This window comes from Rhinolophus hipposideros (genome assembly GCF_964194185.1).
Source record: "Rhinolophus hipposideros genome assembly, chromosome: 17".
Taxonomy (NCBI): Eukaryota; Metazoa; Chordata; class Mammalia; order Chiroptera; family Rhinolophidae; genus Rhinolophus; species Rhinolophus hipposideros.
Genome location: NC_138063.1, coordinates 49,821,056 through 49,847,550, shown reverse-complemented (window position 1 = coordinate 49,847,550; position 26,495 = coordinate 49,821,056). Strand labels below are relative to the sequence as shown.

At 37.4% G+C, this 26,495-nt stretch overlaps 1 protein-coding gene across 8 annotated transcripts in view; it reads right to left on the bottom strand.

Annotated features, from left to right (window-relative positions):
• Nucleotides 1-26,495, bottom strand: part of PTPRM (protein tyrosine phosphatase receptor type M) — an 824,073-nt gene that overhangs the window by 524,686 nt on the left and 272,892 nt on the right. For all 8 annotated transcript variants that reach the window (XM_081079020.1, XM_081079013.1, XM_081079015.1 and 5 more), the window contains exon 3: nt 4,733-5,004. In XM_081079020.1, the coding sequence (XP_080935146.1) occupies nt 4,733-5,004 (272 nt within the window). The remainder of the gene's footprint in view (nt 1-4,732; nt 5,005-26,495) is intronic.

Sequence of the window (26,495 nt, the reverse complement as noted above, 5' to 3'; positions counted from 1 at the left end):
AAAACAAGGGCTGTCCAAGAAAACCTACTATGTTTATCAAAAGCACACAGGGTAGTTGTATCTAGTTTTATTGAAAACCTCCCCAAATCCACAATTGAATGAGAAATGGATATTGCTGACCAAAGCACAGGCGGGAAGGGACAGGACAGGTGCATGGAGCCCCGCACAGCGGTGTCCCCCACGGTCCCTGGGGCACTTGCTCCCGTGGTGTAGTCAGAGTCTGGGGAAGGCTGATGCCAAGCACCCTCAGGAAACCTCACCACACGCTTTTGTGTGTGAGCAGTTCTGGAATGTTCTGGTGGAAAGGAACTTGATTCACTTCTTTGCACCCAGTGTTTCACTGAAGGATTTGTTCCCGAAACTCTTTTTCATTGAACACCTTTTGCTGCTTCATGAAACACATTTAAGGAGTGACATAGTAGGGAGAAAGCACTCAGCCTGTTAGCTGATTCCATTTTTATTGTCTTCCACAAATCTTAATCTCAATAAACTACCACCACTTATTGAGAGGCTAGCACATCCCAAATGTGCTTTTCCTTTCATCTTAATGTGCTACACAGTATTTATATTTAGCCCCATAATCAGGGAAGTGAGTGCCAGTAAGTTTATATCAGTTGCCTGAGCTTCTAAGTAAACAGGCTTGATATTCACATCCAGTTCTTTGTGACCCAAAGCATATGTTCTTTTACTATGCTATCATTCGCCCGTTTTCAAACAATATGAAATTTCTTTTAAAAAATTAATTTATTAATCTTCACTAATTATATCAAACTACATAATAAAGTATAAAAGCACCTTCTAGAATTAAAACACCATATGACTATACATTTTAATATACTAGTATTTCAAGTATGTGTTCCCTTTATATTATTTTTTTTCGATCTCGATAACATATCTTACAGTCCACTAATGTAGAAATGATGTCTGGGGGAAGAAGAGTCCCTGTGTATTGAGATCTCTCAAGGGTACTGCCTCTTTTAGATGTCTTGTCCTCAGCTTTTCAGCCCCAAAACAGCCTATCTGTATCTTAAGAATGCATCATTTGGATATTGACTTTTATGAACCACGTTCATAAAGGAAAATATCACATACATGGATGAACATGTGATACCATAATTCTTTTTTTCTATTTTCTAATGAGAAATAAAATAGTCACATAAAAGACCCACTTCCTCAGACTGGAGCAGAACTCCTTAAAGAAAAATCTATATGGGAAATTAATTCAAAAGTTGATGGGCTCATGCATGTCTCACGTTTTTAAGAGCAGCCCGTCTCATCCTCAGTAAGGGTGTGCCAGCCACACAGGCCAGGAGCTACAGTCTGCAGCAGAGAAGCCCGTTCCTGGGGCAGTGCTGCCTGAACACACACAACTTGTTTTACTGGCTACCTCTCTCTTTTTTTTTTTTTTTTCTGATCATCTCTAGTTAGGCTAACATGTTGGGCCAAAGGTGGAAATAGGATTTGGTAGGTGTTATCCTACTTCTTCACCTCCATTCATACAGTTTGTCTTTTCTCGCCCCAATTGGGAAACATCATTCAGGTCTTCTATGGTGATTTTAAGGCCTATTGCTCAGCATTTGTAAGTTTCCTGCTAACATCTCTCTTGTATTATCTACAAAGTGCTATTCGTCTAATAGCTTATGTTACGATTAATGACTTCCGTATGTTTACTACCCAGGAGATAAAGGAAAAATAAGAGGGAAATACTACCTTAACTATGCCTTTAAAACTTTCAAGCTAATGGTAGTTTGGACTCCTCAGAAAACAAATGAACAAGTTCATTTTTAGTGGATCCAAACCCTTTACAGATGTTGATCACCAGATTGTTAAACACTTAGCAACACTGTCTTAAAGAGTCTCTACAAATCCACCTTTAAATTCATAGTAGGAAGCTAGCTATTCCTAGTGAATCCTGCCAGAAAGCTACAATGAGAATTAAGTTCCAATTCAATATGGTAAATCATGTACTGCTCAGCAATGTGAGAGAAATCACAGAGGGAAGTGGTAGGGCTTGGAGGTTAAGGTCAGAGGTTCACAATTGGGAAGACAGAACAATGTATTCAAAAGAGATCAACAAGGGAAAATTTCAGTGAAAATAAGAACGGTCTGATACACAGGACTGCCTTTCTTTCACTAAAGCGTGATAATACCTTTTGAAAGGCTGATCTCATAAGATTCATAAATTCAATCATTTCTTTAATTTATGCTGTCTGAGCTAGGTGTTAAAAGCTGCTAATGGACTGAATGTTGTGTTCTCCCACCTTCCAAATTTATGTTGAAGCCCTAACACCCAATGTAAGGGTGTTTTGAGATGAAGGCTTAGGGATGTAATTAGGTTTATATGACGTCATGAAGATGGAGCCCCCGTAATGAGATTAGTGTCCTTTTAAGAAGAGGAAAAGAGACCAAGGTTCTCTCTCTCTCTCTCTCTCTCTCTCTCTCTCTCTCTCTCTCTCTCTCTCTCTTTATCCAGTGGAAGAAAGGCTATGTAAGCATACAAGAGAAAATGAGAAGGCAACCATCTATAAGCTAGAAAGAGGGCCTTCACCACAAAGAAAGAGAAGAAACCAGGGATCTTGTGAGCAGGACACACCTCTAGTCCTGCTGGCCTCAACCCAGCAAATGCCTGGAGATGAAGAAAGGGCGGGTTCCAGACGGGCAGTAGAAACACCCCAGGCTTAGGCCTTCTCTACTGTTGGAACGTCTCCTCCCCAAGAAGGTTCTAAAAACATTCAGCCTCTTAGCCTAGTCCACCTGACAAAAAGCCTTCTGAAGCCTAGTTTAGCCAAACGCATTTCACCTGCTTCCATTTTCATCTGATGAAAAACTAAACTTTGTCCCAGAGGCCATATTTTTTAATCATACCACTCATAGATAATGTTTATCAAAAAGAGTATTCATGAAACAGAATATTTGCACTCCGGAAGAAAAAACTAAGTTTTTTTCTTTTTCTGTTGTGTTTTATAAGTAAAAACAGTATATGTACATGGAGAAAGTTTAGACTATGACATACAGCAGAAAGAAAAAACAATCAAATTACAAACTGGGGAGACACCCTTTTTTAATATATTTATTTCAGCATGTATTGTAATCTCTCTCTCTCTCTCTCTCTCTCTCTCTCTCTCTCTATATATATATATATATATATATACATACATATATACATACATATATATGCATACATATTTACTTTAAACAATGGGATTTGACATACTGCTTTATATAAGTTTTTTACACTGAACAACATAAGCTTAAATTCATCATTAAATGGTCCTATATAACATTATTCTTAATGGTTGCAAAATGAATTTTTGTATTGAAATAACATAAATTAATCCTCTATTGTTAGAAATAATAAAGTTTCTGACTTTTCATTATTATAAATAAGCTGCCACGAATATCACTGTAGTTAATTGTTTGCAGCCATGTTACATTATTTCCTTAGGATGAATTCCTAACAGTAGATTGCTGAATTTAGACATATCTAAATTTTTAACACCTTTAAAATGTATTGCCAAAGTGTACTCTAAATAAAGATTTTAACAATTTATATGTGAATTAACAGAGCTTTCACTACCCCTCCATTTCTGTTCAAGAAACACTCATCACTCATTCAATACCAGAAATTGTTACAGGTACAAGAGTACAAAGATCAATAAAAACAAGGCATTTATAGCCCATTTATTCCCATATCAAATCCAGGGATACAGGAATTGATACATCTTCTCCAATAAACACCAAACCCGTAGAATGGACTCCTGGGTGCTGTTCATGCCATTCGGACGACAAGCGGCCCTTGAGAAGACCCACTTTTCCCTTCCCTGAGTCTAACTGAGCACCTCAGTTACATGTGAGAGATGATCTTGTATACATGTTCCAGCTGGCTCCTGAGTGAGCCAAAGGAATTAAGAAACAAAAGCAAAATACCGCAGTTTCCTTAATGCATCCGCTTAGCTTGCAATTGAGAATTCTTAATATTAAGTTATTTTTAAAGGTGCTGTGGACAAAAGGAAAAAGAGCACCGAATGCCACTGTCACTAATTCCTACGTTTGATCCCGAGTCAGGATTTCTTGTGGTATGGGAACTCTCTGACAATCAGGATGTGACATTGGGACTGCTTTTGTCCCACTTCTTAACTGATCCTGGGCCTCCACCCTTGATACTTTAAATGAGAACTCAAAGTGAGCAATGTGGGTCTCAAGAGAAAAACCCAAATAACAGCAACAGGGACATCAGGCCCTGCATGACGAGAACTCAGCCTACACATGCTATTTTCTTTTCATTGCTTCTGGGGGTGGGAGCAGGGAGCTGCACCTCTCTAGCTGGTCTCCATGACGGCTCATTTCTTAATGACTCATTTACTACTAAGAGCCACACATGGAAGAAAGGGCTTCTCCTTTTAGAATCAAGTGTTATGTCTCCCTAGATCAGATATGACTGAAATACTACAGAAAGTAAAATACCCTTGCAGATAGCACTTTCTACCCTGCTGCAGGTTACTGCTTTTGTTTTGTTTTTTAAAACGATATATGCATAAACAAGTTTGAATGCTGTTTTTTACTCCTTTCTCAACTGAATGTTACAAACATTCCCTATCAAATAGCATAAGCTTTCCTTCCATTGGTATAAGAAATACTAACACTGCTTATACATTCTTTGATACTGACATAAGACTTTATCGTTAGAAGACAGACGATGCATCAAAACATGAAATGAAAACAGAAAGCATACCTGATAAAAGTTAGGCCAGAAAGTACTAATGGCCAGTTCTGCCCTGTTCCAGGTACGTGTCGGGTCTCCAGATATATTCCAGATAGGATTCCCCAAAGGCCCGTTATTGACCTTCACATAGACATTGAGTAACCCGGGAGCAGAATTACTCTTACTGGATACAAAGTAGTGAAAATCAATGCAGTGGGTGTCATTTTCTTTAAGCTGAGGTAAGAGGAGGTGGGCTCTCTGCCCCTCAGATCTCCCAGATGTGTTCACCAACATGAAAGAGCCTGTGGAAAGGAAATCAGAGAGTCACAACCTGAAACACAACTTCCCAGTCATATCTGAAAAGCCACCATCATTTACATACATTGACACAGCAATTCAACAAATACTTAGGCTTTGAAAATCCGTCTCTTTTTACCCCGAAAGTATTCTCAAGATAAGTGAATGGAAAATTCCCTGGCTATCACTGCAATTAGTCTCCGAAGTAACAGAAATATGCGTCATTTGTAGACATGCACTCATCAGTTTGGTAGTCACTAGCCATCTGTGGCTATTTTAATTAAAATTCATTAAAATTCCGTAACATTAACAGTTCAGTTCCTCGGTCACACAAGCTACATTTCAAATACTCAAAAGCCGCATGTGCTAGTAGCTACCATATTGGACAGCACAGATGCTGAACCTTTCCTTTTTTGCCCCAGAAAGTTCTATTGGACAACACTAAGTTATAATTCTCACCATTTGGAAATCACAACCACTTTAAGATTCTCATATAACCTAGAGAAAGATAACAGATTGGTCTGATTTGTGGAATCTTAGAAAACTTTATTAGCCCTATGACGCTCCTTGTCGTCAACATAATGTCATCCTCGCAGTTCAGCACCCTTCACCCACTGCTGTAACAACTAACTTTGGCGTGCCGTATGGCCGAGCGTACTGAAGCAATCACTGTGCCCATTGGAGGGCGGTTACTCTCACAAGTTTCTATGAGCTTTCTGTATCTTTACAGGCATGGCCCTAACCCACCCATGAGTGCGGATGGGACGCCCGACGGATTCTAGCTTGCCGGATACCCTCACATCAACTGCATCACTTGGGTCCGTCCCTGTCTACGATCAACAGAAATGACAACTAAAATACTTCTATGAATTTTACGTATCACATAAAAAAAGATAAAAACAAAATGTTCTAAAATAAAAGAGAAAAAAGCTTTGTGTGTGTGTGTGTTTTTTTTTTTTTAGCAGAGAAGAAACTCGTATTGAAACACTTAAATCTGGAGTATAAAGGTGAAAAGTAAACTATTGTTCCAGGGTGGTTGGACTCCTGATTTCGACTGGGTGAGGAGAATATTGCCATTGAGTATTCCTTTTAAAATTCCCCTCATTGTGAACTGTAATTTTCAAGGAGGTATCCATATGTATGTTTGTGTGTATTTTAGTATACACCAGACATCTCTATAAATGTGCATACACAATACTAGAAAAAGTGTGGAGTTTTTGCCCTGTCTACAAGCGTGATTTCCTAAATAGCCACATGAGAAGACTACCTTTCCCAGAGAATTATTATGAGGACTCAACTAAAAAAAAAACATAAATATCAATATATCCTTTATAAATAGGCTAGTAGTGTTAAGGGATCAGTATTAAAAAATGTTTGCTTATGTAGGTTACCCTCAGTGTCCCTATATGAGGTGAGCTAGTGTTAATGCCATTTAGCATATATAAGAATTGAGTCACAAACATGAGAAAGCAGCTGATCCAGGTTTTAGGATGAATTAATGGCAAAACCAGAACTTTGAACCTCTGAGATTACAGCCCATTACTCTTCCTGCCACACTGCAATAACCCCATATTTCTTTGTGTGCCATTTGAGCATACATGAAGAAAACAAACCCCTTCACAACAGCAAAGGAAAATTATAGTAGCTATTTGAAAAGAGAACAATTTTTCAAGAGATGAATGTTATGCACCTGGAAATATGAAAGCCAAGCCACAAGGGAAGGGTTATCTATGGAACATATATTCCAGTAATAAGGAAGAACTGCAAATGTGAGTTAAGAAAGAGTTGGAGACAGAGTATGGGAACAAGTGGTAAGAGAATGTCATTGAAATGATTTAGGTTAATCAGAGAAATGCAAATAAAAACCACAATGAGATACCACCTCACTCCAGTCAAAATGGCTATTATCAATAAATCAACAAACAACAAATGCTGGCGCGGATGTGGAGAAAAGGGAACGCTAGTGCACTGTTGGTGGGACTGCAGATTAGTGCAGCCACTATGGAAAACAGTATGGAGGTATCTCAGGAATCTGAAAATGGAACTACCCTATGATCCAGTAATTCCACTCCTAGGCATCTACCCGGAGAAATCCAAAACTCCAATTCAAAAATCTGTATGCACTCCTATGTTTATTGCAGCACTTTACACAATAGCCAAGATATGGAAACAACCAAAATGCCCATCGGTAGATGACTGGATTAAGAAGCTGTGGTACATTTATACAATGGAGTATTACGCAGCCATAAAGAAGAAAGAAATCTTATCATTTGCAGCAACATGGATGGATCTAGAGAACATTATGTTAAGTGAAATAAGTCAGAAAGAGAAAGACAAGTACCATATGATCTCACTTATATATGGAATCTAAAGAAAAGACTATGTGAATGAACTAATCAGAGTCAGTTTTGGGGACGCAGAGAAAAAACCGAGAGTGGTTAGATGGGTGTGTGGGAGGGGGTTGGGGATAAGGGGAAAGGTGAAGGGATTTGGAAGCAGCTGGTAACCACAAGATGGCCTCAGGGTTTTTCTTTTGAAAATTAATTTGGGGAAGGTATTCTATAATGTTGTAAAGATTTTGTTGGGTATTCGATGGACATGCGTCCTATTTGGGAGACCACCTCAGGGATACTGTGGATACCTGATCATGGCATTGTACATCAGAAGCTAAACATTAATGAATGCCAACTATAATTTTATATATATAATGTGATGGTTCAGTGTGAGGTCGGAGGGATAGTGGATGGGGGGAGGGGGGTTCACAGTATGAGGGATATAAATGATGAACGTCTAAGTATTACCTTGTTTTGTACACCTGAAACTAATAAATAAATTAATTAATAAAAAAAATAAAAAAATAAAAAAATAAAACAATTTAAATAAAAAAAAAAAAAAAGAAATGATTTAGGTTAACTACATGCTACAAAATGTAAACAAACAAACAGAAACCTTCAAAATACACAAGGTTGACCAACCCTATCACAAGTCTAAAGCAGGTTTTTGGTGTTTATGAGTTAAAATTGTACTTTTTTCTGGGTGGTGAACACACCATGGGATTTATAGATGATGTAATACAGAATTGTACACCTGAAATCTATGTAACTTTACTAACAAGTGTCACCCCAATAAATTTTTAAAAAAATAACAAACAAATAAATAAAACAACAATCCCTAGTTAAAAAAAAAAAAAGTTGTACCTTTTTGCTCTTAGTAAATTATAAACAGATTTATTCCATATCCAATCATTTGGGGCTCTATTATCTGCAACATAGCTGTCACTACGTAGCTATGTGTACTGAGGCCTGACACGGCCTTGAAGCCAACTCTGAATCACAAAACCGTTAGTATTGCCATACTGTCAAGAGTATCATTTCTTGCATATTTCCATCATTTAAACTTGGGCAACCATGGGTGGCCAACATGACAATATGTGAAGGATGGCAAAAGTCCGTGTTTCTCAAATCTTATGCAGTTTAGTTTGGATGCTGGGATGAAGCGGAAACACACCAGTCTCTTTTCACAGGTTGGTATACACTTCCTACCATCCTGTTCAGGAAATCACCAGGGTGCTCTAAAATACAGTTTTCCTAGCTACACAACTTACCCTCCCATACTTCAATATGCTCCATTCTAGCACAAAATGCTCGGTCAGCTTTTTGAGCTGTTTAAAGTATACAGAAATTTTTATTTTGAGGTCAAGGTGACTTTCTAAGTTATAAATACTCAAATGATTCTAATTTTTATAGTCTTTTTCCCCCTCCCTCTTTGAGCAAGAAAAGTCTTTGTTATATGGCATGCTTCTGCAATGCAGATTAGCTCCAACAGGATTAGCAGATAGGGGAGTGACATCCATGTAACTCAGAAGTCTCTGGTTTCATGTGTGAATTTTTGCAGGACATTAAGGTTTTAGAGTGATTGGGGGCAAATCTCTCAAATAAAAGTCCATGTGATTGATGGCTTCTAAACAGGTTAAAAATCCTGAGGAAGTACCTTTATTTAAGTGTAAGAAGACAAGAAGTTTAGTGGTTTCAAGAAGCATTCCTCTTTCTACCGTCAAGTTGTCTGGGAAACTGCAAGAACTGGTGAAGAAACTATGGAGCTTCTACTCCCCTCCTGAGTTTAGAAAGGAAAGAACCTGGGATGAAGAAGAAGACAAACCCCAGATGGTATTTTGAAGTTCGCAGAAAGTATTCTCTATTAGAAGGGAATAACTTTGAGGATCTCTTTAGCGAGAGAAAGGAGGCTGGAGCTCTAGGCTGCAGGGCTCAGATGGATCTAAACTCCCATCTAAACACCAGATGGGAGTTAATGGAGCCAGTACTTTGATTAGGGTTGTTACTGTTTCTATTGGTTCGGTGGCTACAAAGCTGCATAGATTGTGAGTGGTCTTCCCTAACCCAATTCTTGTCACAAGACCTATTATCCAGTGTGTGATTTTGTGAAATTTGTTGGAGAGGTTCCAAGCACAAGTGTGTGGTGCTGTTGAAAGCGTCTGCTCGACCTGCGCGGTCGCCCTCCTTCCCTGGCCCTCAGAAGGCGATTCCATCTGGACCACCTCCACAGCCACAGTCAAAGTAGCCCCTCCTCCAAGCTGTCCAAAAGCCAAGGGAGCATCGCTCTGATGTCCACACACACAAAAGTCTCTCTTTTCTGAGCACCTATTCCCTGGGATGCTTCTCTGAGTGGCCCCTTTTTTCCTTCCTATGGATTCTCTTAATTGGTAATCTATGGAGCCCCCACATGAATGATCAATGCATAAAAAGGACAATGCTTGCCATGTAACACAAGCTCAAAAATGTGATTATCATTATGATTATTTGGTTTCCTCAGAGCTCCTAAATGCATTACTTCTCTAAATGTTCTGCAATTCTTTAGCATTTAGCTCTATATATTTCTACCTGTCCCCTCCACACCCTCCTGATCCTAACCTATGTCACCGAAGTGGTAATTTTTAAGTTTCCTTTCTTTATGAGAGAAGAACATTAGCACTGCAGTATTACACAACTCAATGAATTGAGTATCCGACTCAATCTTGTCTCTACTGGATGGATCTTGAGATTATTACACTAAGTGAAATAAGTCAGAAAAAGTCAAGAACCATACGATTTCACTGACATGTGGGATATAAAACTGAAAGCAACAAAAGAACAAGACAAACAAGGAAATGAAACTCACAGACACAGACAATGGTTTAGTGGCTACCAGAGGGTAAGGGAGGAGGCAGGTGGTAGATGAGGGTAAAAGGGATCAAATATATGGTGATGGAAGGAGAACTGACTCTGGGTGGTGAACACACAGTGTGATATATAGATGATGTAATACAGAATTGTACACCTGAAACCTATGTAACTTTACTAACCACGGTCACCCCAATGAACTTAAAAAAAATAAATAAAATAAGATAAATAAATAAAAATCAAACATAAAAGCATAAGCTTTGGGAAGTGAAGCTTTATTTCTATTGTGGCCACGAGAATTCGCTTCCTGGCTTCCATGTATAGAAAGAAGGTGGCATTTCAGCCAACACAGGAGGGTATTTCCTGATGGTGCTGCATTCGTGTCTTATGGTGAGTTTACAGAGGAAAGTGTGGACATCTATGTTTAGCACGGTTCAGCAGCCCAGAATTCTGGGGTAAATTCACAGGCATGTAAAAAAAGAATGGCAGGCAGGAGGGAAGAGGTACCTTTTAATTGTTTGAATTTATCACCTATGGAGTATGAAAGCAAAGTCAACTCACCAGCTGATGCTCAAAGAATTCAAAACATTTATATTCAATTTTAGACTAAGTCTGTTTTGCTAAGTTCCCTATATGGCTGAGTGCTTAATTTTCACCTTCCACTTTAATGTTTTGACTGTGAGGAAATGAATTTTCAAAGAGTAATTGGGTCTCCCTTGGTAAGTATTTCCTTACCTCAATTTTTTCCCCTATAAAAAACACTCTAGCTGGGCAAATAAATAAAAGAAATCAGAATTCAAATTAGCATAGAAATTCTATTTGTGTTCAGATAACAAAACACTGTTAAATCACTAGTATGGAAGTAGAGCATGGCCAGCAAATGAAAAAAGCTCCACGTAATGGATTCGGCTTCAAAAGGAACAGTCTTTACGGGCAGACTTTGAAGGTCTTTAAGAATAATTATTTTCGTTTCTTTGGAAAGGAAAACTGTTATGAGAATATTCAATGTTCACATTCTTGAATCTTTGGGTGAATTAAATTTAGCTTAATCATATCCATTGGTAAATGCTTTTGATTAGACTATCTTCCATCATTGTTTGTGACAGCAGCAAAAACTACATATAATTAGTTATTCCCTTCTACCCCATGATTAAAATTTGCATGGATGTGGTAGAGGCTCGAGACTTCTAAAGGCTGAGGAAACTGTATGAATTCTCTTCCTATATTTGAGAAACTTTGTGCACACAACAAAAAAGGCGGTGTTTTCTGTTATGTGTGTTATAAAATACTTTGGCATTTTATAAACCACAAAGCCATTATGAAATTCATTTTTTAAGCTTCTTAGTTTTAGTAAAGGCACACAGATCAGTGGTCTTTCTCTCCCTTTGGGTGTTTTGTCTTCATTTATTCCTCTATGATCATGCCTTCAAATTTTGAACTTAAGGTCTCAAGATTACATAAAACGTTTACAAGTTCCATCCTGGCTCTCATATATCATGATTCTAATTTACTTGGCCATTCGTGCTTCTTCAGACCAATTTAGATACACCACTTACAACAATTATGTAGAGCTGTGCTTCTCACACAATAAAAAGAGCATATTTTTTTTACATTTCTGATGCATCTCAGACCAAATTTATGTAAAATATAATAAACATGGATTTCTAGAAAAAGGAAACAAAAAAGCATGCAAAAATGTAAGCCCCAATTTTTTTATTAGATTAAATAAACATAAAATTACTTTGTCAAATTCCTATAAAAGTTTCCAAAGACTTGCTCTCAATTTCTGGGCTGGTTGTGAACCAGGAACAATGTGTGGACACATCTCATCTGCAGATCACATTGAGCGGCATAGGCTTAAAGTTATAAGGGTATAGCATTCTTGGTTCCCAAATATATATTGTTTTCTTTACAGTAGAAGAGGAACACTGAGACAGGTAAATTGAAAGAAAGGAATAATAAATATATTTTTTTCTTTTCTGGTTACTTAACACAAAGAAAATGGCTATAAAGCCAAGCGCTTTGGCTATGATTTAAAAAAAAAAAAAGGTGGTAGAAGAAAACTGAGAGGGATCTTTAGGAAGCAAACAGACAGAGAAGAAAAAAACACAATCATGGTGAGTAGGAAGACAGCCCCAAGACTCTGAATTCAGAAAACAATTGGCTTCCAGCTAAGAAGAAAATGAAGAGAACTCAGCAGAGGATGAGCGGAATCACAGCATATCTTGGCTGTTCTTAAGGGAAGGGGAGGACGCAGGGAAGTAAACTGCCTCCCAGGCTCGGGCCCAGTGCTCCTTACACTCCATCTCGTTAACTCCTCCAAACAAGAAAGACCGGAAGAAACACAGAGAACAGTTAACTCACCAAAGAGACCCACTGACAGCATCTGATAGAGCTAGAAGAATTTGTATTTTTCACATTCAAGCTCCAAAGGCAGTGCTCTAAAATCAGTATTTTTCAAACATGTTGATGGTAACTCATAGTACCAACTATATTGTATATTGCAACCCAATATACATGTACGATATTGTGTGTGCACATGGACACTTACATACATGTGCACACATATTCAGACACAAAACACCATGAAAAAATGTGTCACTATATGTATACAAGGGAATATTACTCAGCCATAAAAAATGAAATCTTGCCATTTGCAACAACCTGGATGGACCTAGAGGGTTTTATGCTAAGTGGAATTAGTCAGAGAAAAACAAATAACATAGGATTTCACTTATATGTGAAATCTAAAGAACAAAATAAATGCACAAACAAAACAGAAACAAACTCGCAGACACAGAGAACAAACTGATGGCTGCCAGATGAGATGGGGGGTTGGGAGGAATGGGAGAGAAAGGTGAAGGGATAAAGAAGTACAAATTGGTAGTTACAAAACAGTCATGCGGATGTTGGGTAATGCATAGGAAAGACAGTCAATAATATTGCAATAACTGTGTATGGGGTCAGTTGGGTACTAGATTGTGGTGACCACTTCATAAGTTATATAAATGTCTAACCAGTATGCTGTACACCTGAAACTAATATAATATTGAATATCAACTGTAACTGAAAAAAAACAAAACAAAAATACAATAAGCCAAACCCAGACTGGACAAGATTCAATACATAGAATTTGCTATTGCTAAACTAAAAAACAAATTAATTAATAAAAGTCACTATGTTTCTTACCACGTGTGTATGTGTATTATATTCACATTTCCTATTCTACCTTATTTCATTTTACAACATAAATAAGTAAACAAATGCTGGGTGCAACCCACAATTGATTTCACAGCCCACGAGTGTTTTAAGGCCATACTGCGTCTCCTCCCCAACAAACAAACAAAATCAACAAAGTATACCCTGCCTCCTAGGTAAGGAGGCTTTTTTATTTTTAATTTATAATTTCAAATTGATCTCATTCTTCAAATATCAAGATACCAGGTTACATCCCTCCTCCTGTTCCCTCAGCCAGTACTAACAATGGTCCTAAAGAATAAGTTTTTTCTGATGAGAAACCTACTGAAACAGGGAAGAGGAAGCCTGTGGAGAAATAAATGAACTCAGGGAGCAAAGCTCAAAGGGAACAAAGCCTCTGCAGGAGGTGCCAACATCACTTTAAAAGTACTTATTAGCACCCATTTCATCCTGAGGAAACAGCTGTCTCCTCCTTCACAGTTATGTTCTGCAGACCAGATGTCAGGCATCCTTCTTATGCTACTGCCTCTTCTATGCCCCTTGCAAAAATTTTACCTGGATAAGATCCCTGAATACTTATTTTGCAACCACTAGAGAACAATACTTGAACAAAGAAAATTGTCTCTTCATCCAAATGTCATATTTCCTTTTCTGTTTTGCCCTCTCTCTTCTTGCCTTTCTTGTGTATTCTCAACAATTACTGGTTGAAACTATTTGCTAACTGCACTGATTGTTGCCACATTTCTAATATGCTCATGAAAATACAGTAAGAGGGCAAAGAAGTAACACCGTATCACAGGGAACCCCAAGCAAAACTCTCTAACCAACTGCACTTCTTCACTCCTATGGAGTCCAGTCAGGGCTCTCACTGGGAGAAAACAGAGAGGCTCGTCAGACACGGGCCTCCATACAAGTCATACCAGGTAGAATTATGCATGGCACTCTGTTCTCCCCAAGGGAATTCCACATCAACGTAGGGGCTATAAAATTAATAATCAGCAGAGTTCATATACCTAAAATATGCATAAAATACTTGCTTCAAGACATTTACATTAAATACCCAGAAGCCATGCCATTGTCAATTTAGTGATTCACAGCATAACTAAATGGGTATTTTTATATTTATTATTCATAAAAATACTGAGCTGACTGAAATATATTCATGTACCTTAACTAGTCACTGTTAGCTATGGCAGGACTCAACTGAGCACCCAATTATGTACTGGGCGTTTTGAGAACTACAAACAGTAAAACCTGGAACAATTCCTCCAGCAAGATCCTCACAGATTAGCTGTATATTTTAAATATTCTGCTTTGAGGACAGATAGAAAAGAAATAACAAAAATAAACACATCAGATCCATTCAATTTAGCAACATTTACATAACTAAAACCTGAAGTGCCTGTAAAATTTGAGGATTTGGAACTGTCACCTAGTAACTCTTTAAAAAAGGCCTTTTGAGACAGTTATCATATGAGACAAAGAAGGAACAAAGAGCCTCATGGAAAATGGAAGAAACTCTGGGGTGCCCATTGGGAGAAGTAATGTGCTCTCGTATCATCAGTGCAGCTGTGATGAGAACTAACTCATATTACAGTGTGTCATCTCGAGAAACTGTTTCCGTGACTCAGCTGGAAAACACTAGGTGTGTACTTTATAATCCATAAGTAAAGAACAGAGTAGAGCGAGCACAACCTTTTAACTATCTGAAGACGTTAATGACTATATCTCAGGAAATGAGACACAAGTACAACAATGGAGAAGTGACAGGAAGACTGTTTAGAACGTTCTTAAGAGACTGCTTAATTTCCCATGTCAGGCAATTTATTGATTGACATCTTTAGAAAGTTTGTTTTTGTTCTAAACCTCAGAATGACATGAGCCATCACAATATAAGCTTCCACTTATTTTTTTCCTAAATTACTGTTGATTTAGAGATGATTTTTTTTCACATGTATATCCTGTGATAGTCTACCAGCTAAACTATGTCTTGCTTTAAGGAGAAATTATAGTTAGCTTCTACATAAATTCTAAACCAATCTTAAATATTTTAATAGAGCATACTTTTGTCATTTTCCGCTTAGCAAAAGTATGCCAGTAGTACTCAAAAGAAGCTAGGTAAATCATCCTCTGTCATAAAACACAGTTCTCAAAAAACAAAATCCAAGGGTTCTGTTAACATCCTTGACTAAGAGCTCTGCATACTCCTGATGAGAAAACCAAGTACCGTAACATGTTTCATTCGTCTGGCTGGGGTCAGAAGCCAAAACCACACCGAGGTTTGCACAGCTGGATCAAAGAGCAGAAAGAAGGAATTATCAAAACTTAACAGGGCTGGTGCATCTGAGATCTTGCTGCCTGGCATGTGTCCTCAGTTTGGCTCAAATAAACTCTTACAAAAGTTCTCTACAGTACTGGCCCTTTCGTTTCTTTCTTGTTTTTCTTTTTTTTTTTTAATGTCTCAATTACAGTTGACTAAAATTTTATGTCATTTGCTTTCTCTGTCGGATGTACTCCATTCAGCACAATAACCTCTAGGTTCATCCATGTTGTTGAAGAATGAAAGATTTTATTCTTTATTTTAAGGCTGAGTAATAATCCATTGTCTACGTACATGTACCGCCTCTTCTTTACCCAGTCGTCCACTGATAAACTGCCAGATGGCCTCCATGTCTTGGTTACTGTAAACTATGCTTCAGGGAACATATGGATGTGCACGTCCCTTTGAAGTAGTGTTCTGGATTTCTTCGGATAAATACCCAGAAGTGGGATTATTAGGTTGTGTTTTGTCTCTTTGGTATAGCCTTTGTTTTAAAGTCTGTTTTGTCTGGTATATGTATTGCTCTCTCAACTTTTTTTTCCATCTACATTTTCATGAAAAAGCTTTTTCCATCCTTTTACTTTCAGTCTGGGTGTATCTTTCAATCTGAAGTGAGTCTTTTGTAGGCAGCATTGTTAGGGTTTTGTTTTCTCATTTATTCAGTTTTTTGACTGGAGCATTTAATCCATTACACTTAAAGTAACTGATGATAGATATGTAGTCATTCTCATTTTATTTTTCATATTTTTTATCTTCTTTTTCTTAAACTAGTCCCTTTAATATTTCTTGTAATACGACTTTGGTGATGATGGATTCTTTCAACTTTTTCTTTTCAGGGAAGCCTTTTATGTGTCCTTCAATTCTAAATGATAGCATTGCTGGGTACACAGCAATCTTGCTTGTAGGTCCTTTCTTTCCATCACGTTGAATATTTCTTGCCAATCACCTCTGGCCTGCAAAGTTTCTGTTGAGAAATCAGCTGATGGTCTCATGGGAACTACCTTGTAGGCAACTAACTGCTGTTCTCTTGCTGCTTTTGAGATTCTCTCTTCGTCTTTAACCTTTGGCATTTTAATTATGATGCTCTTGGTGAGGGCCTGTTTGGGTTTATTTTGCTTGGGACTCTGCACTTCCTGGGTGTGAATATCCATTGTCTTTACCAGGTTAGGAAAGATTTCCATCAATATTTCTTCAGATAGGTTTTCAATTCCTTGCTCTCTCTCTTCTCTTTCTGGTACCCCTATAATGCAAATGTTGATATGCGTGATGATGTCCCAGAGGCTCCCCAAACTATCTCATTTTCTGGATTCTTTTTTTCTTTCTGCTGTTCTAAACGAGAGTTTTCTACTACCTTACCTTTCAAAGCATTGATTTCATCCTCTGCTTCACCTAATCTATATTGATTTCCTCTAATGTATTTTTTTTTTCAGTTATTGCAGTCTTCATTTCTGATTTTTTTTTTCTATCTCCATTTTTAGGTTTCTTATCTCATTGTCAAAGTTCTCCCTGAGATCACTGACTATCCTTATAACCAGTGTTTTGAACTCCGCATCTGGGAGATTGCTTACCTCCATATTATTTAGTTCTTTTTCTGGACCTTTGTTCTGTTCTGGAAGAGGCTAAGCTGGGAGCCGAGGGCATCTTTCACTAGTGCTGGGTTGAGGGCTGCTTAACAAGAGGTATGAGGTACACCAAGGCCAGATACTGCTTGTCTGAGGTTTGTGAACCTTTGAGAGATTTTGTGAAATTCCAAAGCATGATTCAAGACAGGCCATTTGCATAGAAAATCACAGGACGCATCTTGGGTGGGCCAGCAAGTTGGGTGGGGCAGGATGTCAGGGAACCTCCAGGGCATGGCAAATGGGATTAGTTGGGTTGATGGAGATTCAGATGTGACAGCCTCTTGTGTCTGCACACCGAGAGCTGGCAGAGCTCAGTAAGAAAACAATGGCTTCTGTCAGCACTTGTGTCTGGGAGGAAGCTGCCCCTCCAGACTTCACCCTCAAACCAGACAAGTCAGTTCTTCCCTGTTTGTCCCTGGCCTCTTTCCAGCTGCTGCCCCAGCAGTGGAGCTCCGAGTCCACTGCTCACTCATCAGTGAATAAGTCCAAGCGTGGGCCCTTTAAGAGAAACGCGTGGGACTCCAGCTGCTTACCATCTCTCTCAGCCACAATCTCTGCTGGTTTTTAGAACCAGAAGTTGTGTGTGTGTGTGTGTGTGTGTGTGTTGAGGGGGGACTTCTCTTCCTGGCACTGAAACCCTGGGCTGGGGAGCCTGGTGCAGGGCTAGGACCACTTGTTCCTCATGTGGGACAGCTGCAGCTGTGATATCCCTCCTAATTTTCAACTGCCACTCATAGGTATGGGGGCCAGCCCCATTTTGCATCTCCACCCCTCCCACCAGTCTCAAGGTGGCTTCTTCTATACGTCGTTAGTTGTTGGACTTCGGTGATTCTCAATGGTGGATGTTCTGTAATTTAGTTGTAATTTTGACGTGGTCGTGAGAGAACGCAAGCACAGCATTTACCTACTCTGCCATCTTGACTGGAAATCCCAGGTCTGAATGTTTCTTACGCCGACATTTATTTAATAGTCGGCAGGATTCCAAAGCACCCCACCTAGGATCACCCACACCTCTGGACCCAGGCCAAGTGCTAGATGCAAGCAAGGGCCATTGTGCCCCACAGGTTCCCTGCTTCACATGAGGTGAACTTAGGTGAGTCTCTGTCAGAATTCTGGGCCTCCTTGCTTTAAGTAGCAGGCCATGACTATATTTGAGCTGTTCTTAGAAAATTCTTGAGGTGGATAGGGTTGAGATAACTCAGGGAAAAGAAAAAGAAAATGGGTTGCTGCTTTTCATTTTGGCTTTTTAATCGGATTGCTTACTAAATTCGGAACAAAATCTTTGCTGGTTACATGAGAGATCAAACTCTCTTTAGCTCTGAAAGAGAAAAGACACTTGCTTTCCTAACCCAAACAGCCAATGAGGTGATGATGGTTGTTTAGAACCCTGAATGTGGAGTGGCAGAAATGGGTGCTGGGAGTCATCCAGTGTGGTAAGGCAGCTGATCCTTGAGAAGCCAGCGGGTGTCCTGGGGAGAAAGGCAGGGTGCCCTGGAATGAGTTTACCCTGAGATAGAGGCCTGAAAGAGGGGCCCTTACCTTGGAAAGTGTCACGGTTCCATCACTGTAAGCTCTTGCTGGCCTTGCCTGGGTATTTTTAAGTGACTAAAAATCTTTGTGACATTGCTTGAAGAAAAATTTGCTCTAGGGTTTAAAGCAGTCCTATAGGGATATCCACTGCATTTGGCTTGTCCAGGGACATGTAAGGGCTGGTTTTCCCTCTAAGTTTGTTCAGACTCTACAGATCTCAAAATTAACACAGAAAATCATGACCCTGAGGCTGACAAGCCCCATGATGGTCAGCTTCCCATTAATACTAAGATGGCCAAAAACGAGGATATTTTGATACTTCTAAATTAATCTTTTGTGTGCACAATTATAAAAAGCTGGCTATAAAAATAGGCAGAATAAATGGGGGAAAAAACCCACAAAAATTATTAGAGGCTGTCTCAGAACGGGCCTCCCCTAAGCTAAAGTGAAAGGATGTAAAAGGATTTACAAAAGAGAGAGAGAGAGAGAAAGAGAGAGAGAGACAGAGAGAGAGACAGAGAGACAGAGAGAGAGAGAGAATTTAGTTATCTAAATATCTAAACGCATCCATCTATGATGTCCCTTAGTATGAACTCAATTCTATGAGGTATTAAAAATGGCTTTCCTTCTTTTAAAAGGGGGAAGGTCATTTGGAACTTAACTTGTCATGGACAGATATAAATTATAAATGCCTCAAAAATAAAATTTGAATCTAACTGTTCTCCATTTGTGTCTATCTATATGGGTCTACATATGTATAATTTTCTACCTCCGGTTGGCGGATGGTATTGTTAAAATTAAAGACTAGCACTTGTAATAATTGGGTATTCTAAAATTCTCAGAAACAGAGAAACTAACACAAATGTTTTTCAGGTTCGCGTAATCTAAGATTAATCCTTAATAAACAAAAGACAGCTGAAGTTTGTTGGTTTAAGTAACCCAACATGTCTTTATTTTGCTAGGGTTTTATAAAAATAAGTCCATGTTAATAACTGACTTTTTATGTCTATGGAAAATGTTTGTAGAGGTTATAAAATGCTCAAGCTAAAGAATGCTAATTGATTACTTCTTAGCTTTCATTAGACATTGAAGTTTTAAGGATTAAAATTTCAATATTGTAGAAATAACTTTGCGATGTTCCAGAAGGGCCCATGGAACACCTCAAAAGATTTCTGTTCTGTTTTTTATGTTAAATTTAATGTAAAATAAGCGATGAAACACTTTTTGGGTGTATTGGATAGGTAAACAATGGTTGCAAATTAAACAAATAGGGCTATGGGAAACCCAAGATGGATACTTGGTTCTTCCTTGCTCCGGCTCCCCGTTTTTCCGTATTTGCATTCCCTCATGCATAATAGTTCATTTTAGCTGGACACAAATTAGATGAAGGAACTTATGAGTTGACATTATTGAAAGGAGACATCTTACACCATCGCTAATGTTTGATAGAGTCACTTCAAGAAAATATCAAATAACTTCTTTCTTTCACAGCAAGCTCCCAGGAGACAAAAACTTTAATGATCATTGACTGCCACCTGGAGAATCTGGGTTTTTGTTGTTGTTTTTTCAAATGAAAGACACTCTCCAACCTCACTGGAAGGGACCTTATCAGGCGCCTAATAGCGAATGGACAGCTACGCCTGCCTACAGACATCAAAGACTCCTCAAGGATGAGAAGCTGCTGATTACAGAGGCAGACAGCTACCCCAACACATTGACGAGGCCTGTATACACCTATGGATTGATATTAACTCAGAATCTATTTTGTTTGATTGTTTTCAACTGTATGCTAATGATATTAGTTATAATAATAGTTATAGTTGTTTGGGTTTTTCTGTATAATCCAACTGTTTATGATTACTGAACATGTATAACTGTTAATACCCATTTTATGGTTTATGTAAATGTTATACTAGATATCAAATACAGAAAAACAAGACAGAAGGCAAAACTCAGATCATGGTAGTTCACAGGATAGAAGTGATCCAGTGCTTTTTTGCAATGAAAGCCATAAGACCTCACTGCTTTCTATTTACCTGCCCTGAATTTTTGGGAAAAATTCAGCCTCAACTCAGATCCCATGGTTACAGTACTGGCCCATCCCCAATGGCCCATAAGACCATATGGATACTGAGACTTCCTAGGAATAAGCCTTCCTAGCACTATGAGAGCACACTATCTGACTAAAAGGTTGATCATCAATGCATCCTTCGGATTAATTTATGAGCAAAATAAGAAATTATATGAAAAACAGGGGTCTTATGGAAAGTAACCTCACAGAGAGATTTGATCATAAATTCCTAACCGGTAGGTCATGGCGGGTAGTCATGCCCCAGGTATATAACTTCTTTACTTGAAGGTTTTAAACTAGCCCTGTCCATTGTTCTTGGGCATCTAGGTTAATCCACCTTTAAAATACCGGAAGTAATACTCTTCAAAGGGAGTATTAACCCTCAAAACAGCACATAATCTTGTAAACTATCCTGTAATCCAGTCCCCAACTTGCTTCCTCCCACCTTCATGTAATCTTCCTTACATTCCCTCCTAATTTTAAATGTTTAACAGAAATGACAAAACTGTTATGCTCTAGAGCATTTGAGGTTTTTGCTCCCCAAAATATGTCCTTAGCTTGGCTCAAATAAACTCATTAAAAAAACAAAAACTTAATAAGGACAGTAGGGGAAAATAAACTGGTCACCACATTAAACTGATGATATAATATCAAATTTGTAAATGACCAAAACAGTCTGGAATTGAAGGAACCTGTTAGATTAATCAGAAAAAGCATCAAGATACCACTACATAATTAGCAAATGGTCTGAAAAGGCAATTTGCATTAGCAGAAATTCAATTAGTAAAGACATGCTTGGGAAAATATTCATCTTCACCACTAAATCAAGAAATTTAAATGAAAGCAAATGTTTAAACATAAGTAAACTTCTTAAATTTCTTAAAACCAAACGTGTATGAGGTTCTGGTGAAACTCCTGCATGTGTTCAGGAAGGAAGCACAGTAATTTATTACATCACTTAATAGTAAAGACCATAAAGAGAGTCATGCTTTTTATCCCTCTAGGGTAGGCTGGGAGAGAAATTTCACCTTCAAAAATTACTTAGCCCTGTGACCCGATGAAAATCACTCTAAACCTGATCAACTCGCCTATAAAGAAAAGAGTGCCTATTTTGAAAGATGTTCTAAGGACTATAAGAACTAGGGCGGGCAAGCATACATCCAAGTGCAGGACAGGACAGAGGGGCTCCTGGAGCTTCAGTGAAGAGCTGGGGCTCTGGGGCCAGGCAGCCTGCTTTTGGATTTTGACTCAGAAATTCACTGGATGTCACTGAGCAGGCTAGCGAACTTCGCTGTGCTTCAAGAAGTGGGGATAAAATTGTACCCATTTCATAGAGGTTGCTCAGTGAATTAAATGAGATAATCCACATAGGATTCTTCTTAGAAGAGTGCCTGGTACATGGTGTTGAAGTTTAGCTGTGGCCCTGGTTTTTATCCAAATGTATTTGGCTTTAGCTTAGGAAGATGGATTAATTGAACATCGACTTTAAAATAATTTTTGGTACCTCTGTGGTTATGTGTATCGATGATAATGTGATTATATAGACTACTGTCATCCATATATACAGAGGGTGCCAAAAAATGTATACACATTTTAAGAAAGGAAAAAAAAAACCTATTAAAATTGTTGTACTCAATATATACCAAAAACAAAAGATGAATACAAGTCACATTTTACTTTTGCAATTACTAAAGGTGCTCAAAGTGGTTACCATCAGTGTCCAGACACTTCTGATTACAACAAACTACTGCTTGAGCATCATTGACCAAAGTGTCCACTTGTATACATTTTTTTGACTTTCCCAGTATTCAACATAACAAGGTCAATAATAGTAACCAAGTATGCCATTTGAATTTATTTTCAATATCTAAAGATTAATTTTCAGATCTACGTAATCATTCTAGATATAACTCAGAGTGAAAAATCTCCTAAGTTGCATGTTGAAATTTTACCAAGTCTACTGAATCATAAATGTACATTTTTATTGAAAGAATAAAATAGTACAATAATTAATGGTGATTGTGAAAACTGTTAACTGTATTTACAAAACTAATTTACAATGTTCAAGTAAATAGGTAAATATATTGACTATTAATGTGAGGATTAGTAATAGCTAACATATATATTTAATATGTACGAGTTATTCTTCTAAGTGCTTTATATATATATATATATATATATATATATATATATATATATATATATATATTTATTTATTTATTTTAACTCTTACAGAAGACAAGAAAGCTAAGGCATAGAGAGGTTAAGTGACTTGCTCAAGGTCATTCAGCTAGTAAGTGGAGATAAAATATGACCCTTGGGCAAAATGGCTCAGAGTCTGTGTTCTAAAACATGATACCATACTGCCTCTCAGTTTATGAAGCAGCACATTAGTTAGACAACTTTAGGAAGGACATTATGTCCTCCTCTTGAGTGGATATATAGTACACACACACACACACACACACACAGAAATAAAGTCTAATTCTGATAAATGAACCTAAGGCTACCAGGAAAGAGGAAAACTTGTTTATTACCAGGAGAACAAGTCTGGACTAGACTGCTGGAGGATGGGGACCCTGTGAAGCAGAGATAAGCTTTCCCACCCGTGTCCCAGGTGACCCTACAGCTGATTGCTGAAGTACCCCACCAAGAATAGCCGCACGCAGCCCAGATCAACAGAACCACTGAGCTAAACCCAGCCCAAACTGTTGACCCACTGTCAACTATGGGTATTGTTTTAAGACACCAAGTTTCTTAACAGCGTGTCCTGCGGTAAAAGCTAACAATATGTGGTGGAGTCTAAGTAATGAGTATATACAAAGTATGCTCTCTACCGCTGTGTATTTTGAACATTTTTATAATTAAAGTTTTAAATAATAAATTTGTAAAAAGCTAACAATATCGAAAAGGACTGAATTTTGGATCATTGAAAATGCATTAAAGAAAATTAATGTGTCTTTCTAAAAGTATTCAGTTGGACATTATTCAAAAAAGGATAATAGATTTGGAAATTTAATTTGATCAAAATAATTTTTTGTTAAAATCACTTAAGAATGAATATCAAGATTCAAAAAATATATGGGGGATTATCTCTTTGTCAGGGATGTAAATGTCTAATTATTATGTTGTTTTGTGCACCTGAAAATAACTTAAAAAAGGCAAAAAACATAAACTGTGAATTATACACACATATATATATATATATGTTTGTGTGTGTATATATGTGTGTGTGCAGAGAGAAAGAAAGAATGGATTTTGCAAACAAAGTTACTGAAAAAAGAGCAAAGATGGTAAAGCTCAGTTTTTGGAAAAAATGATGAATGTTACCAAAAATATTCCATATATACCCACAGTATCCTTGGATATACCATAATACATATCAATTTATCCACTGTTAGATAGTTCAATTATATTCATGGAGAATCTCTCTAAATGAAGCTTTTCGTTCTCTCTCTCTCTTAGTATTTTCAATCTGTAGGAATTATAGTTTAATTAAAACAGTTCAATTCAGTACTCAATCTTGAGTTAGTTTATCGGGTAGGTGATCTACTAACATATTAGGATATATTATTCTATCCCCATATCTCTAAGCTTAGTTGGGTGGAAAATTACTTTTATAGGAATTCCACTATTATGTTTTAATTGTTTTTTTTTTTTCCTTCAGAATACAGTGTAACTTCTTACATTTTTAATAAGCTCTAAGGTTTTAAAACAATTCTCTCTCATCTTTCATGGAATTCTGAAGAGGTTTTTGGTTCTTTTTATCCCGTCTTTAGCATATTTTATTTCCCTTCTTAAGTCAATTTCACATAGCTTAAATTTTAACCAATTTAAATAATTCATTTTTGTTAAGCTCTTTTCAAAATGCACTCACCTGATAATGACTTGATCTGCTTACAAGAGAAATAACTGTGTACTTTAGAAAATTCCAAGGAAAATTCTATATATTAGCTTTTACAACAGCAAAGAACTACCCAATTTTAAACAACATGGCAGACGTTTTTGTTCTACACATAGGCCCAGTTCTTTCCCTGCGCTTTAATTTCTTCCTTTACTTTTTATAAATAACAAAAATAATATACGCCATTATAAAAAGTCAAAAAATAAAGGATTTCAAAGGAAAAATTAACCACTTCTTCCTCATTCTCACTCACTCACAAAATTATCCCACTGAGATAATAGTAAATTTGCTCCCAAACCCTTCTTTACGCACAAGCACATTCACATATGTGAGGTATTTTTTTTTTTAGCTATTTCCCATGTTTTTCAAAGAATCATAACCTGACATGTTCATCTGCAGTTTTGTCCCTTAACCAATAATATAACACGGACAACTCTTTAGGCCAATATGGACATATGGACATATTCCAACATTTCTAGCACTTGCTACTACAAAACATACTCCAATAAACATCCACGTGGATACAATGATGTTTTTATTTCTGTAGAATAGAGTCCTATAAATCAGGTTGCTGGCCAAAACGTGTATGTATTTTTAATTTTTCAATGTGTTGATTTATTGGATATAAATATCAAACAATTTCTCCAGACATGAATATAGTAATTTTTTATTTATTAATGATAATGGTCAGTGTTTTACATAACGTGGCCCTTTGACTTCGGACAGAGAATAGCAGACAGACTAATGTGGGTTTGAGCCCAGAGGAAGCTTTCTCTTGGCCATCTCTGCTTTAAACATAGGCAATCATTACCACTTCTTCACATTATTACTGCTGTTGTTACTGAACATTTATTCAGTACTTGCTATGTGCCACTCTCCCCATTAAGCACTTTACATCTATTCTTTTATTTGATCCCCTCAATAACCCATTGAGAAAAATATTATCATTTTATATTAGAAGGGTTAAAAATCTTCCCCAAGGTTACACAGAAAACTAGGATTTTAATCCAGTCAATCTCATTCTAAGGCAGATGTTTTAACCCAACATATAATCAAGATTTCATAGCACGTCACAGAATCAGATAACCAAATACTTGCGGCATATGCTCTCTGGTGAAAATTAAAAACAGAGGAACAACAACAAAAAATAGCTATTAGGGGTCATCTTCAACTTTGAACTGCAACTCTTAAAAAATTAAATGAGTTGATTCTCAAATCACATGAGCTATTATTATCTTACTTAAAAACCCACCATGCTTAAGACAACAGTACAGAGACAAAATCAGTTTTATTTGTTTTTTCAAGTAAAAAAAAGAGTTTGTGACTAAATACAAAATAAGGAGATGAGAATAAAATCTATTTCTTTAAAAACTAACAAGGATCACTGAAAAACATGAATTTTAAATAAGACATTTAATATAGTATAAACCCCTGATCTCTTCAGAAGCCCAGAGAATACTGTTTATTCTTATTGCTTCCTAATGCAATAAAATCATATAATAACATTCATGTGGCTTTACTTAAAAATGTGATTTAAGGTCAAATTATTCAAAACAGATGTCCTATTTCCTTAGTTTACACAATCCTAGAAAAGACAAACATTATCTGCTAAGTGCTAAAAGAGTCAGGGGGTTAGAAACATTTGTGATGAATTATAGCAGTACTGGATGATCT